General features: G+C 45.4%; 3 protein-coding genes across 6 annotated transcripts; 2 read left to right on the top strand and 1 right to left on the bottom strand.

The window, feature by feature from the left end:
• The first annotated feature begins 2,253 nt into the window (after positions 1-2,253).
• Positions 2,254-7,034, top strand: LOC136526901 (receptor-like cytosolic serine/threonine-protein kinase RBK1). 4 transcript variants are annotated; one of them, XM_066519476.1, is made up of 9 exons: positions 2,254-2,808; positions 3,009-3,074; positions 3,852-4,523; positions 4,997-5,251; positions 5,667-5,821; positions 5,912-5,991; positions 6,089-6,224; positions 6,426-6,575; positions 6,643-7,034. In XM_066519476.1, exons 1-9 carry the CDS (start codon positions 2,793-2,795, stop codon positions 6,802-6,804), a joined length of 1,692 nt encoding a protein of 563 aa, XP_066375573.1. In that variant the 5' UTR covers positions 2,254-2,792; the 3' UTR covers positions 6,805-7,034. The 4 variants fall into 4 exon arrangements, with proteins under 4 accessions (XP_066375573.1, XP_066375572.1, XP_066375570.1 ...); XM_066519475.1 differs by having other exon boundaries at positions 2,255-2,808; positions 3,834-4,523; XM_066519473.1 differs by lacking the exon at positions 2,254-2,808 and having other exon boundaries at positions 2,830-3,074; positions 3,834-4,523.
• A 200-nt stretch (positions 7,035-7,234) lies between these two features.
• Positions 7,235-9,656, bottom strand: LOC136526902 (fructose-1,6-bisphosphatase, cytosolic-like). The gene is made up of 3 exons (XM_066519477.1): positions 9,214-9,656; positions 8,341-8,737; positions 7,235-8,010 (listed from the first exon to the last, which is right to left on the bottom strand). Exons 1-3 carry the CDS (start codon positions 9,607-9,609, stop codon positions 7,607-7,609), a joined length of 1,197 nt encoding a protein of 398 aa, XP_066375574.1. The 5' UTR covers positions 9,610-9,656; the 3' UTR covers positions 7,235-7,606.
• Positions 9,657-13,120: 3,464 nt separating this feature from the next.
• Positions 13,121-13,870, top strand: LOC136526687 (uncharacterized). Its single transcript, XM_066519274.1, has 2 exons — positions 13,121-13,545; positions 13,744-13,870. The coding sequence occupies exons 1-2, from the start codon at positions 13,121-13,123 to the stop codon at positions 13,868-13,870; spliced, it is 552 nt and encodes a 183-aa protein (XP_066375371.1).
• The last annotated feature ends 1,112 nt before the right edge of the window (positions 13,871-14,982 follow it).

The following is a 14,982-nucleotide window of genomic DNA, read 5'->3' on the forward strand; positions in this document are numbered from 1 at the left end:
TGTCAGCGTCGGATTTTCGCACGAACAACGGCATGCGTTGCGAGCAGCTGCCTACTAGAGGCATTCGTGGCCAGCAATTTGAACTTGGGAACCAGGGCACCGAGGGTGCGGTAAATGAGGTGTGCCAATGGCGATTATCGGGGCATGGAGTGAAGTGAATGGATCCACGAGTTTACGTTGGTGCTCTGCCACCGCAACTGGCAACTGGTACTTAGACGAGAAACGAGATGATTCTTCTGCACTGATCGTATCTTATGTGGATACGGATTGATGCTTCCCTGCCGCCCCCGTACCCCGTCCTCGTGTGTGTCTCTGTCCAACGTGCTGTTGGCCGTGGATGAGGACGATGAGTGAATGCCGGCCATTCCGTTCCGTTCCATTCCATGTGCTTTGGAGTGTGGGGGATTTGAACTCCCCCCAAGAGTGTCAGCAGCCCATACATAACTGTTCCTGTTCACTTGGCCACTTGGGCCTAGCACTAGCAGTGCGGGACGGAGCGGAGCGGTTCCTGGTGGCACAGTCACTGTGATGTGGGCCCAGTAGAATTTCTCAACGTACGTTTTGGCCACTCCTAACATATCTTTTCTGATGTCGAGATTAAATTTAAATTTCAAAACGGCATATACATATATACTACTAATACATTTTTTTAGAAAAAAAAATATTTAATATCCCAACTTCTACATCGACCAATATATATATACTACTAATACACTTTAATTAGGAGTGAATTGTATTTCATGTCAAGTTTACGCCATCCACGTAGTATTTCTGCTTTCAGATTGAATTCTCAGTAATGGTACAGTCCTCGAGCTTTAGGCCCCGTTTGGCCGGGCTCCGGTAGCTCCGGCCTGTCGGCTCCTGAGCGGTCGACACCTGTCTACTGTTCACCGGAGCCATTTTTCTATCTCCTCACTTCCTCCCTCACTGACACCACAAAAGCCGGAGAAGCTCATTTTTCTGACTCCGCGGCTCCGGCTCCTGTAGGCACCTGTCGGCTCCTGGACGGCCGACACCCGGCTACAGTGCGAAGCCGGAGCCTACAGGAGCCCGGCCAAACGGGGCTTAACGAGTGCCGATGTGGCATTACTCCTTACTACTATCTTTTTGGGAGAACGAAAGGAAAGCAGCCTTTTTTCAACTCAACCTTAAATGACACTACGTTTTGAAGCAAAGCGCATGACCCATAAAAAAAATGTAGGCCAGACTGGTACTAACACCGTTCATTTTCGATGCATGTGCCCCAACGCTAACCCTAGCCTTTAATAGGAGGTGGTACCACTACCACACACTAATAATGCTCCATCCTCCGAGCCCTATTTTGCAAAAGGAGAATAAGATCCAAGAGAAAATTCCTTACATTCCATTGAATAATAAACCTAAATCCCTTAATTGCCAAACAATATCGTCATGGTGTTAAACTGTACTCCTTTCTATACCAAGATAATTGTCAAGTAAGCATATAAATATCTACATGGTAGTATTGCTCCTACTAGTCATCCCCTAATTACAGATGCGATCAACAATGAGCAAATGGACGGCTCGGTAGATCTCTAATCGAGGAATGGGTGGTGTGAGATGTCGGCTGTGTGGGTTGCTCACTATGTGGGCTATGTGGCTTGATGGTTGCTACTGGATTTATTTGTTAGCTACACTCGTGCTACTGCTTTGGCTGCAAGTGTGACGACAGTTGTGGAGGATAAGTGTGCAACACACTCCCCACATGTACCTGGGTCTATTCTTCCAGAGTTACGAGGTTGCATAACATCATGTGCCCAATTGGAAGCATAAAAGGGAACAACTAAATTTGTATCGAACTAGGAATGAAATTTTGGTCTTTTGATGTAAGTTTTTAGTTGGCAGATTAAGATACAAGTTCTAGCCTATATAATTTTTTTCCCAAAATCTAAAGGCAAGGGATGCAGTTGGAAGGGAAGATAAATTATCCTCCAACTACTATCTACTGTATCCAACATGGATATATCCCCATTCCTAATTGCGCGAAGGCAGACATCAACATCCAATCTCTGGTCAACTTTCCCAGTCCAACCAAGCTCCAAGATTTACCGAGAGGATTAGGCACAAGACACACCACAGACACGGGCACTAATCAAAATCCATGCCTTTTCCACCACCAACTCTCACATCTCCATTTCTCTTCTCCACAAGAAACAATTCCATCACACAAAAGGTTTTGCAAATATATTTTTCTCTGTCTCCTCCTCCTGCCTTGTAGTCTTCGTAGGTCCCCTGCATGCCTAAAGAGAGAGGTCATGTGATCATGTCACTACAAAAAAAGTTGAGGGACTACCATCAGACCTCAAGTGCTCCGTAGCCCGGTCCCTCTCCTCCCCTTCTCTCTTCTCTCTTCTCTCTTCTCTCTCTAGACTAGACCTGCCGCCCTGCCTATATGTTCTCTTCTTTTGAGAGAAGGGAGGAATAGCCGCAAGCCTGCAGCGCAAAGGAAAGCACAGCAGTACAGCACAGCGGCGGTTTTCAAAAAGAACCCGCCACCTCTCGTCCCTGCACCATCCCCATCCACACCACTCGTCCAGCAACCCCACTCTCTCTCCCACGTCTCGTCCGTGCGCCTCCTCCATCCTCCATTTTTCTTGGGTGCCGTGCGAGCTCCAAGTACCCCTGTCTCCCTCCCGTCTGCTTGCCTGTTCCATTTCCGGCTCAGTTGGTAGTGTCATCGTTTCAATGCGAGACGCCGTCCTCGACGACCTTGATTGCCCTTGAAAGCGAAGTTGGTGTCGTTGCCGCCTTGCCGGTGAGGAGGAAGAGGATATATGGCTCCCACGGAAGGTATTCTTCGTTTCTCCCCCTTCTGCCTTCTCCCTTCTCCCTCTCCTTGAGAGATTCTACCGCGCGGATACAAAGCTTGCTCCTTTTATTTTCATTGGAATCATCTCTGTACATTCTTCCGTCTATTTTGGTTGGGCGGGAGAGGGCCTTGTCGCCGGCGATGGTGAAACTGAAGGAGTTTTTCCTGCTTGGTCCTGCAGAGGCAGGGGAGGACGAGCGGCTGCTCAAGGATCTTCTCGCTTCTTCTTCTTCTTCAGATAAGGAAGGTGAGCGCCGCTTCTTTGATGGCCTTCCTTTCCCAATTTCTGTGTGGCTCACAGACTCTGCTGTATCTTTTCTTTCTCCATTTTGATGCTTCTTTTATGTAAGTCATTATTTCTGATGGGTGCTACTGTAGGTGAGACTCGATTTTTTTTCTTTGTAAATCCTGGATTTGATTTATGGGTTTCCAGATTCCAAACTTTGAGGTTGTTGACGCAACTTTGAAGTTTGAACACGTTTTGTTTATTTGGAGAGTGATGGCTGATGTCAGGTTTGGGATTCTGGTCGAATTCGAAACAGTAAACTACTACATATCAGGGCGTGCAGTCTTTTGCTTCCATTTTATATGGTGGACTGGTAGATGGTCAAATTCTGCCGAATTTCCAACCCTACCAAAGCCCCTGAAACGGACATTTTTGCTGTTTTATTTAAGCGCCGCATTCATGTTCAGCGCCTGTGGCTGTGGTAGATAGGAACAAAACATCAGTTTTGGAAGGGGGCAAGGGGTGGTGCAGATGTCAATTTTTTGGGGGGGTATTTCATATATGTATTTCTTGTAAACAAAAACTTCTTCAATAGAATGCGTCACGTAACTTCTGGCAGCACGTGCTTTTCAAGGCAAGCCAGACAATCGGTGTATCATTGTGTTTTTGTTTCTTGCTGTGACTTGTTTTGCACTTTGTCCTGTTCTTGATTGTAGTTAGGTAGCTGATTTTTTTCACGAACAGAATTCAGTTGGTAATCAAATAACATACTTGTCACAGCCCATGCTATGTCTGCAGGAGAGGATGAAGAGAATACAGAGACAGAGCCCGATGAATCTACTAAAGGGGATTGTGACTATGGCGAGTCCGTAATGGAAGCCACCTTATCGAGTGAAGATCTCAATGATAGGCATGGTGGTGACAGCAACAACCAATGTGCTGAATCTGATGGTGCTTGCAATCAAGTGCCTGAAACGGGCTCCCAGAGCAGCAACCTTGAGTGCGCTGATGAAGTGCCTCAAATCAGATCCAAGAGCAGTAATGATGAAGATAGTGCTGATGAAATGCCGGGAACCCTCTCCAAGAGCAGTAGCAATGACAGCAGTGAGTGTGCTGATCGGAGCTCTCCGCGAGCTGTGCTAGATATCTCAGTATCTGGTAGCATGGACTCGGATGACAGTGTCTCAGTCGAGCAGTCAGCAAAGTCAAACCATAATGTGCAGTGGAGGAACCTGATCAGCAGTCTAATACTTAGGAGAAAGAAGTCCATGGGCAGAGCAGTCACGTTCCCTCAGAGATCCAAGAGCAGAGGGCTTAGAGGGTACCTGGAGAGAATGCGGAGTGGTAAGAACCAAATGGACTGCAGTGCCATTGCTCCTGAGATCCTCCCTGAGATTGGGAAATGGAGGCCATCATGGCGAAGCTTTGACTACAACGAGCTTTGTGCTGCAACTGACAGTTTTAGTCCAGGTAACATGCAGTCATGCACACTAACTACTTTGTGATGTGGGTGATTTAATGATTAGGCGTCGTTACTATCATTGCAACATTTGTGTGGTGGAAAACAGCTTTAGCATTAAGCTAAAATTTACAACTGTACTGCTATGATTTAACTGGGAAACAAAATTACGTGAGGGTTTGAGGTCCTAATCATGAACGGTTCTTTAGGTTAATGATGATGACTTGTTACTGTCCTTTAGCAGCAAAAAGTTAAGATCACGCACATGTTAGTCTAAACTAGTCTTTTGGCATGAACATTTGTAGATTGCAGTACCTCTGATACGGCGACAATACTATATAGAAATGTAATTCCTTGAGCTCTGATCTTTTTAGGCGATCATTGCCCTTTTTTTTTTTGGTAATGCTAATAGTGTTTCAACCAAATTTTATTATCTAGCTGCCCTGAGTTTCCACTGAATTTGTTTTGTGGCTGACTTTTCTAGAGAAAATGATTGGGAAGGGAGGGCATGCCGAGGTATACAAAGGGCAGCTTGCTGATGGACAATTTGTGGCAGTGAAGAGATTAACAAAAGGCGGTAACAAAGAGGACAGAGTTAGCGATTTCTTATCTGAGCTTGGAATAATAGCCCATGTTATCCACCCAAACGCAGCACAGCTCTTGGGGTTCAGTGTGGAAGGGGGTTTGCACTTGGTTCTTCAGTTTTCACCTCACGGAAGCCTTGCTTCTGTTCTACATGGTATATTCCTCTCGTAACATTAACACCTTTGTTAGCAAACTATGAATGAAATAGTTGAGTGATTTTCTGTGATATGGGGGCGTACTTTATGCAAACATTTCTGAAAGGGACAGTCACTTTTTAATTAAGAATTGGATGGGAGCATATCTTTACCTTTAATGCCAGTACATCGTAATCCTTCAAAGAAGTGTTTGAAATGCCAATCTTCAAAGTGCAATTAGTTGGGGGAAAAAAGGTTCATGTGTCCATTTCTGCATGTTATTTTATAAATTTATACTCAGTGGCCTAAGTCTCGTACAGCACATGCACGGTCTGATAACACAACCATTGCCTTTTTAATATAAAATGTTCATTAGCTGTTAAAGTGTAGTGTGATGCCCTTAGTCTAGTGATAAAATGGAGTTCAGCTGATCAGGTACAAAGGAGCCCCTGAAGTGGAAAGTCAGGTTCAACATTGCACTTGGAATTGCTGAAGGGCTGCTTTATCTACATGAAGGCTGCCATCGCCGCATAATTCATAGAGACATCAAGGCATCTAATATCCTTTTAACTGAAGACTACCAACCTCAGGTATGTTCTACTGTTAGGTTACACTAATCGTGCCCATTATGTGATTACTATGGATGTCAAGACTTACAGTTTTGCTCCCTGCTTATACAGATATCAGATTTTGGGCTTGCAAAGTGGCTCCCTGATAAATTGACCCATCATGTTGTGTATCCCATTGAAGGCACATTCGGGTGAGACTGGCTGTCTCTTGAGTCTTGATCATGCTTTCATAGTCAAATATCGCATTTTAGTTGTTGTTTTAACTTGAACCTTACACCCTATTTTTAGGTATATGGCCCCAGAATACTTCATGCATGGGATCATAAATGAGAAGACCGATGTGTTCGCATATGGAGTTCTACTTCTTGAACTAGTTACCGGGCGGAAAGCGGTGGACTCATCCAGACAGAGCCTAGTGATATGGGTACAATTTAGCAAACTACTACTGCACCCTTTACTATATATAAACTCAAGTCATTTCATTAGATTTGATTGTGTGATGTTGTTAAGTGTAATTTCACAATCATTCAGTAGTAAGAGAGAATGAAAAGAAAATAAAAGATGAGCAACATAATTACATGCTTCTGAAACCCTGGAATTCACAAATTGTTGATCATCTGTGAAGGCAAAACCGCTGCTTGATGCAAACAACATCAAAGAGCTGGTGGATCCTTCCCTCGGCAACGAGTATGACCCTGAAGAGATGCTGTACACCCTAGCAGTGGCATCCTTGTGCATTCACCACAGCTCAACCTCGAGGCCTAGTATGAAATCGGTAAGTGGATCTTTTCTGCTAATCAAAGGTCAAATGAGGAAATTGACCCTTGATTTGTTGGTTGCAGGTAGTCTGTTTCTTGAAGGGAGACCGGGAGTCACTTGAGCTGGTGAAAAGGCCTAAAATCGTGAAGCCCCTGATGTTTGACTCGTGTGATTCAGAAGATTACACACGCTCGAGTTACCTCAACGATCTCAACCGGCACAAGCAGCTCGCATTAGAGCAGTGAACTTTGAATTGACTTTGGACAGATTCACTGTAATTTTGTACATCATTCACGCTCTAGCCACACTGTGATCCTCCCGCTTTCCACATAGGTTTTAAAAATTGTATGGATGGATGTGAGGGATCAGTTATCATTCACTCCCTGGTTACTGATCTATGCTGTAATTTTGCCCAGAGTTTTAGCGCATGTTAAGGCCCTGTGATCTATATCACTTGGATTGTAATCTCAGGTGATGCTGCCATCAGTGACCAGTTTACTACTATTCCTGAAATGGTGATTGTTAGTATGGTTGTGTTCTGATCATTTCCATGGTTTCTTATACGTAATGTTTCCTAGTATTAACCCTCACGAGCCATGAGAGAACTGCATGTTCCTAGTTTCAGTGGTTACATCATGGATCTCCTAAGGAAAGTAGTTAGGTCATGAGTGCAACATGGTGACTTCATTCTGCAGCCAGCATTTGCAAAACAAGATGATACAGCTGCTACTACTAGGAAGTGCTACATTGACTACATGGGAATGTGGTGGCGGTGCTAAGAGATAATGTATATATGTTTAGATTTTAGAAGCTTTCTATTATTCACAAATAGGGTGCAGGGTTGTGAAAGCTGCCAAAAAAATCATAATACTTCTCACTGAAAAGTACAGCAAATTTTGGCAGAAAAGAGGGAACAACAACAAAGCGTTTAGTCCCAAGCAAGTTGTGGTGGGCTACCTTATTGTATGCAAATACAGGGTTGCCACACGTGTGTTACCTTATTGTATGCTTCGGCACCTGAAATTTTTTTAAGCTTTTTACATATCGTTAAACTTCATATCCAGGATTAACCTTCTGCTGGACATCTCCATAGCTTTCCAACTCAAGCATGTCATCCATGCTCCCTAAGAACAAGGGCAGCCTCTGGTGCAACTTCACAGGCTGAACGGTGAGGATTCTTCTGTTCTTGCCATCTGACCCTCTACCCCCAGCTTGCTCAGCAAGGAAACTGAGAGGATTTGCCTCATAAACCAGACGCAGATGATCCCTTGGGTTCATAGCAACCCCACCATATATGAGCGTCCGGTGGAAATCAGCAACCAGTGAGCACACATAGCGAGCTGAGTACTTCTTTGGATGCTGTCCTTTGCCTTGTCTGATTGTGTCAATGTACTTCCTTAAGCCCTCGGGCCAGTCAAAATACCTAGCGTCATTCACCGAATATATCTGCCCTGACATAATATGCAACTGTAGCTTTTGAGCAAAGGTAAAAACCTATAAAGGGAATTACTAGAAGATGCAAGTTTGAAACATGTTTATATAATGAATCAGAGTTGCAGACTCTGCAGGGTTATATCTGTCAGTCTCTAAGTCATAAGAAAATTATTGTAACATTCTTCAGAAATAACTCACGTTGACAGTTCAGGAATCAATTTTAATAAAACTTGCGCAGCTAGTGCAACTGAAACTAAGCAATCAGTAATGACTAGCAAGCAACTGTTCAATGTTCAGCGAAGAATGTGGAAAGTAGCAAATTACTAAATACTGATATGCTTGGTTACCTCTAGGGGGTATTTGGATGGAAGGATGTGTAAGGATGAATTCTCCGGTCGACCAATCCAATGTAAAAGCATGGGTACCTGCACCGAAGCTGATACACAAGATGGTGGCAGATGAGTACAGGACATACCCAGCAGCAACAAGGCGAGTTCCACTTTGCAGTGAATTGAGCTGAGCTCTCTCTTCCAAAGGGAGATGGTCGAGCTCCACCAGCCTATTGTAGATCCCAAATATTGTTCCAGTAGGTATGGAGACCTCAATGTTGCGAGAACCATCAAGCGGATCGGTAACAACAACATATGGACCGTCATTAGATATCCAAATGGGCAGATCATTTTCTTCGGACGCTAGCACTGCAACCTTTCCAGAACTTTGGAGAGATGACAAGATGATATCATTCTGAATTCAAGCAAACAGATAGGATGCTTAACACAGTTTTGCCACCAGTGAAAGAGATATGGTAGAATATTTGAATGTAGTTCTTGTGGTATGCAGAGCAATGGATTCAAGCACGATAATCTGGTAATGCAAACACCTAACATGGCCTATGTGATTGTGCAATCCAAACTCTATACAGGTGAATTTAACAAAGGTTCAGGTCTCTAATCTTCGACCTTTCATATCCTAAATCTACGATGTCAAAGCTACATTTTTTTTGGGAATCAACTAGTTAGTTGATCAAGGAAAAATATAAACACGGCATAAAATAGAAGAGATCAAGCACATTCAGATGGATTTTTTGTTATGTACTACCATACTGCCATATAAGCCCTTAAGATCAGTCCCACAACAAAGTTACATCCATAAAAAAGCACGTGGTGGTTAAATGCGAGAATGAGACTAGGAACTAAAGAACAAGCGAATACAGCACGAACCGACAATTCGTCGAGCGGCTTAGGCGCGTCACGCCCGGCCGCCACAGTCCCACCCCCCGCCTTGGACCGCGACAGCTCGGCGTTGCCGGGGGACGCTACAAGAGCCGCGATGCGCTTGCACGCGCTCTGGATATGGGCCACGAGGACAGTGAGGTCAGCGGCCGTGCCCACCTGGCCCATGTGCTCGAGCAGCGTGGGGGGCGACGCCGCCGCGGCCGCAGTAGCCATGTCGTCCGTGGCCGCGGCGAGCGGCTGGCAGACGAAGGCGCAGCGCCGTGTAAACGGAGGGAGAAGGAGGTGGAGGAGGCGGGGGTGTGGCGGTGGCGGCTGACGATTTGAAGTTGGCGGGAGAGGGCGCGGCGGGTGGTGGCGGAGGGAGAGAGATGATAACGGCATAGTTCAGCCCGCGTTTGAATGGTTCCTGTTGGTCGGCGAAGGCATAACTTGGGGAGGGGAAAACCGGAAATGGTTGCATCCAACTGTCCTGTTCCACGTGTAAAAACTCCTGCCTAGCTCGCTTGGCTCCTTTATTTTTCTTATCTTAACGACCTAAACTAGTATTATAGACACTTTTCGCCAAAATGGTTGCTTAATCAGCATTTAAACATTAATTGGTGGTCACATGTGTCATTTAGGCCCTAAATGGTGTAAATGGTGAATTATTGGACCATTTAAAACGTTTAAACTTTTAGGAACCGTCTAAATGTCTAAGCAGAATCAAGTTAAACATGATTAAATGATCATTTAACTCACTATTTAGTTAGTATAGGAGGATTACAACTATCACATATAGTTTTATTTTTGTTGAAAAAACCTAGGTATTCTATGGAATACAGGGGCATATCCCTAACTTTGCCCATGACCCCAACTCGCCCACTAGGTGTTGTTTGGATGCTGGGATGGTCAGGGAGATGGGGTGGGATGATCCCAAATCCAAGGATGTTTGGTTGAGAGTCATGCAGGGGCAGGGGCATCCCACTTGTGAATATTCCCCTCAGATTCAGGCTCGACTTGCCCCCGGAAAAACGACGGACGGGGACGTCTCCGCTGGGAAGAGCGACACGCGCGTGAAGAGCGCGAGGAAGAGACCGGCCTATGGAGAAGGGGAAAGGAGCAAACATGGTCAAACCGCCTACGCCTATCTCAAGAAGAGGCGAGGAAGAAGGGCACAACTGAGCCCCATCCCCTTCACATGCGCGGCCAGATCCTGTGGCGGAGGCGTGGGGCGAAGGCCGAAGGAGACATGGGGCGCCGAGCAAGGGGCGGAGGAGGCGCGGGATGCCAAGCGGTGGAGGCGTCGAGCTCTTCGACGGGGCTAGCGCATCGACTCCGCTCGGCATGGCGGGCGCAGGGGTGGCAGCGCTCCGGCAGGCGCAGGGGCGACGACGGGCTAGCCCCGCCCAGCCCCGAGCGGCTACTGAAAGCTCTAGTTTGGTTTTGGTTAATTGATGAAACCCTAAGTGCTAACCTAGTTTATCAAAGTGATTATGAGATAGGTAGCACTACTCCAAGTGATGAAGCAATGACGAAGATCATGACGATGGTGATGGCATGGTGATGATCAAATGCTTGAACTTGGAAAAGAAGAAAGAGAAAAACAAAAGGCTCAAGGCAAAGGTATAAATAGTAGGAGCCATTTTGTTTCGGTGATCAAGACACTTAGCGAGTGTGATCACATTTAGATTAGATAGTCGTACTATTAAGAGGGGTGAAACTCGTATTAAAATGCGGTTATCAAAGTGCCACTAGATGCTCTAACTCATTGCATATGTATTTAGAATCTAGTGGAGTGCTAACACCCTTGAAAGTATTTATGAAAATATGCTAACACATGTGCACAAGGTGAGACACTTGGTGGTTGGCACATTTGAGCAAGGGTTAGAAACTTCACTGGTGGAGTGTCCGCTCGTAGAGCGCGGACAGTCCGACGGTGCCACCGGCGCCCTATATAGAAAAGATAGGGGTTCACAGAGTGACCGGACGCTGGTGGCGTAGTGATCGGACGCTGGGGTCCTGAGTCCGGTCAGTAGCAGCAGTGAGCACGCGTCTCGGTCTTGTGATCGGACGCTGACGTGAAGAGTGATCGGACGCTGGCAGGGTGCGTCCAGTCAGTGCTGACGTACGCTGACATGAGGCGCACAGAGGAAACGTTGAGTGACCGGACGCTGGGTGTGTCCAGTCGAGTATGACTGGACAGGTCCGGTCGTGAAATTTCGTGTTTGGAACCTTACTGGAAATGATCGGACGCGTAGCACCGAAAGGTAACTTTAGTGGATTGCGCGTGTCATTGAGTTACCTTACTTGTGGGTAGGTTCTTGTGGTGTCCAAATTGTGTGAACGAGGTTTATGCAACACCTCTTAGCCGTCGAACCACTAAGTGTTGGTCGACACAACGGGGACTAGCGTGCCGACAAGCACGTGAACCTCAGAAGAAAAATTGGTTGTCTCTTGCCCTTTGGTATTCTCCTAATGTTTGATTTAGTATTTATCTTGTGATTGGTTCACTCCTCTACACGGCGGTATAATCACCCTACTCACTCATTTATATTCTTATAAACTAGTTGTGGCAAGCTCTTTAGTATAATTAAAATTGAGGGCTTGCTTTGTTATTTTAAGTTCATCTAGTGGAGCTCTTTACAGTAGTAAGATTGAGAGCTCTTAGTGAGTAGTAACATTGCAAGCTGTGTGCCTAGTAATCATTGCAACTAGAATTATTGGATAGGTGGCTTGCAACTCCTGTAGAGCTAAAACAAGTTTGCATTTCGCTATTTGTCATACTAATCAAATTGCTCTAGTTGATTTGTAGATTTTTAAATAGGATATTCACCCCCCTCTAGCCATATTAGGACCTTTCAAGTGGTATTAGAGCTGTGGTCACCGTTTGATTGAAGAGTCTTTTACTTGTATGCCATTAAAAAAGATGGTCTAATCGTCTATGTCTCTAAAAAGTTCGATCTATCGTCAGTGTCCAAGATCGAAAACTTTTCTCTCTCACACCATTATGTCCGCCTTCTGTTTGATTTGCGCCGTTTGGCTGTCCTAACGAGTGGGGTCCGCTGTGGCAAATGACCTCAGTTGCCCCTTGCCGTTGGAATTAGAGGTGGAGGCCATGTTGACCGGTATTGACCGCTCTCACTCTCCTCATCTGGCTCGACTCCTCCGCTCCCTCCGCTCGACTCCTCCGCTCCCTCCTCTATCCCATCACCGAAACCCAAACCCTAGCAGCGATTGTGGGCAGTGGTGTCGGGCGACTGAGTGTCAGCGGGCTACGGCGGCTGAGGGGAGACAAGAATCCCATCCCTGGTTGCGGTGGGGCATGGGATAGTGGAGCAAGGGAGGTACCATGGGCAGTCCAGATTGGCGGCGCATGGTGGCGAACATGGCGGCGGCCGAGCGCCCTTCATGGTTTTGAGACGGGTGAGTTCCTCTTCTCCTTCGCTTGCTTGTTCGTGGTGATTGTGGAGAGCTAGGATTGTTGTTGCTTGCTCTTGCTAGTTTGTTTCCCCCTTTGTGATTGTTGTTGTTCATCTATAGGATGGACCCAATTAGTAGCTACAATCTAGAGTTTTGGATTATTACTAAAAATATGTGTGGGGGGAAGTGGTATGGCGTGAGTGAAGTTGTGGATGCTGATCGTGCAAACTACAGAAATGTGGTTGAAGGTATTGTGGATAAGTATCCTAGGCGCTATGGGGATACTTACAGTGTGTTTTACTGGTGCCATGATACAAAGATGAACATCCCCCTCACCAATGACCATGACTTAGTTGAAATGTTTGCCAAAAATAAAGCTTCCAAGTGTTGTTGGATGAGTTTAGCCTACTATAAACCCAACACTGTGTCTCCTGTCATCCCTTCTTGGGATCCAATTACTGAGCAATCTATTGAACCACCCATCACTCCTTCAATGGCCACTCCTTCCATTGCCACTCCTTCCATTGCCTGTCCTTCCAATGCACCTCCTAGCATTGCAGAATCAACCCAGACACAGAGCACAACATGTGCAGATGATGACATTCTGGCAAACCCAAACCCAGAGAATGAGCATATGGGTGTTGATGATGAAGGTTTGTACCTTGACCTTCCACCACCTCCAAAGCCACAGCAACCAACACCTCCAAAAGATCAGATCCAAACTGCCACCACTGAAAGGTGTCCAAGTCCAAAGCCAGCTGAATCTGAAACTGAGAGTGATAGTCCAAAGCCAGCTAAATCTGAAACTGAGAGTGATGCTAGTTCAGGGTCTGATGATGAGTTTGATCCTGAAATGGACCCTGATGAGGCAGATGAAATGGTTAAGGACCATGAGCCTGACTACATGGCACCTCTTGAGTATGACAAAAGAACCCCCCATGTGTGTTGGAAGCATGTATCCAGACATGTTTGAATTTAAGATGGCTTTAGCTACTCATGCTACAATAAAAGAGAATAGCTGCAGTGGAACAGCAAAGGTAAACATCATGACTTGTTTCATCAAGCTCTTTCATCACATTGTAATATTGGCTAACTTTTGCTTCATGTTGCCTGTAGGGGTCTCCCAAAGAAGAGGCAGAAGAAAGCAACTTTAGCCAACACAGAGACAAGCATTGTTGTTGCTAGACAACCTGTTAGGATGGTTTACCCACCAAATGAGGCTATGGATAATGCAGTACCCTAGAAAAGGAAGAGGAAGACTTCATTTGCATCAAGTGTCAAGAAAAGCAAGGCCTCATCTACAAGTGCATCAGCTTCAACTGGCAGGTATGGTTGTATGCATCTTTTTCATTTTATTGGTACTACTTTGTGACTATTTGTTTACTTCATGAAGATCTGGAACTAGATCCAATAAACATGTTCCTCTCCAAACTGTGTTCCTAGCCCCTAACCCTACCAGCACTGAAGCAATAGGTAGTGCCATAGTGATGGCACCACTAAATGAGCAGGAGTCTGTCCAGGTTGCCAGTCCTCCAAGGAAAAAAATTGCTGTCAAGAAGAAGCTTACACCAAGGAAGGATGTATGCCGGGTTGCAGCTGACCCTTCCAGCCCAGCTGCAAATACCAGAGGCAAGAAGAACCTACAGCTTGGTTAAAGCACATGTGACTCCTCAATGGCCTTTTGCTTGGTAAACCTGAGAACATATTGGTGATGAAAACTTGTCTTTTTGTGGGATGAAAACTTGTTGGAAAACTTGGTTAAAGCATAGGTTTTTGCTTTGTTGAAAACCTAAGACAATGTTTGTGATGTGATGATTTCCTGTGATATAATGTTGGTGAAATGAACTGAACTGAACAATATTGGTGATGATTTCCTATGATTTCCTATGATGTTATGTAATGTTTGGACAAGTTAATGCTAGTTTCATCCAGTTTGGACTAATTTGATGTTGTTGATGTCATTTTGGTTCATGGTTAAGCATTGTTGTGGTCTAAAATGCCATTGCAACCTTCATTCATTGATTGTTCATCCATACATGCATAAACATACAATGGTAAACACACACACACACCTACTTCTTCATTATTGCTTACATGGCAAGAAATATTGCAAGATAGACCAGCTTCTCAATCCATTTAAGCTGCTGCATAACCCCATCTGCCCTGTCTTGAACTCCACCTCTGCTAGTAGCCTGGAAAGCTTCATTCATGTTGGCCACTTGAGCTGAAGCTGCTGTAGGTGCTGCTGCCACTGCCTGCATAGCCACTAGATCCATTGCCTGTATAGGCAAAGGAGTAGCATAGCCAGCCTGTGATGGAGTGACATCCATCTCATCCTTCCACCTCTAGAATTGG

Source organism: Miscanthus floridulus, chromosome 19 (genome assembly GCF_019320115.1).
Source record: "Miscanthus floridulus cultivar M001 chromosome 19, ASM1932011v1, whole genome shotgun sequence".
NCBI lineage: Eukaryota > Viridiplantae > Streptophyta > Magnoliopsida > Poales > Poaceae > Miscanthus > Miscanthus floridulus.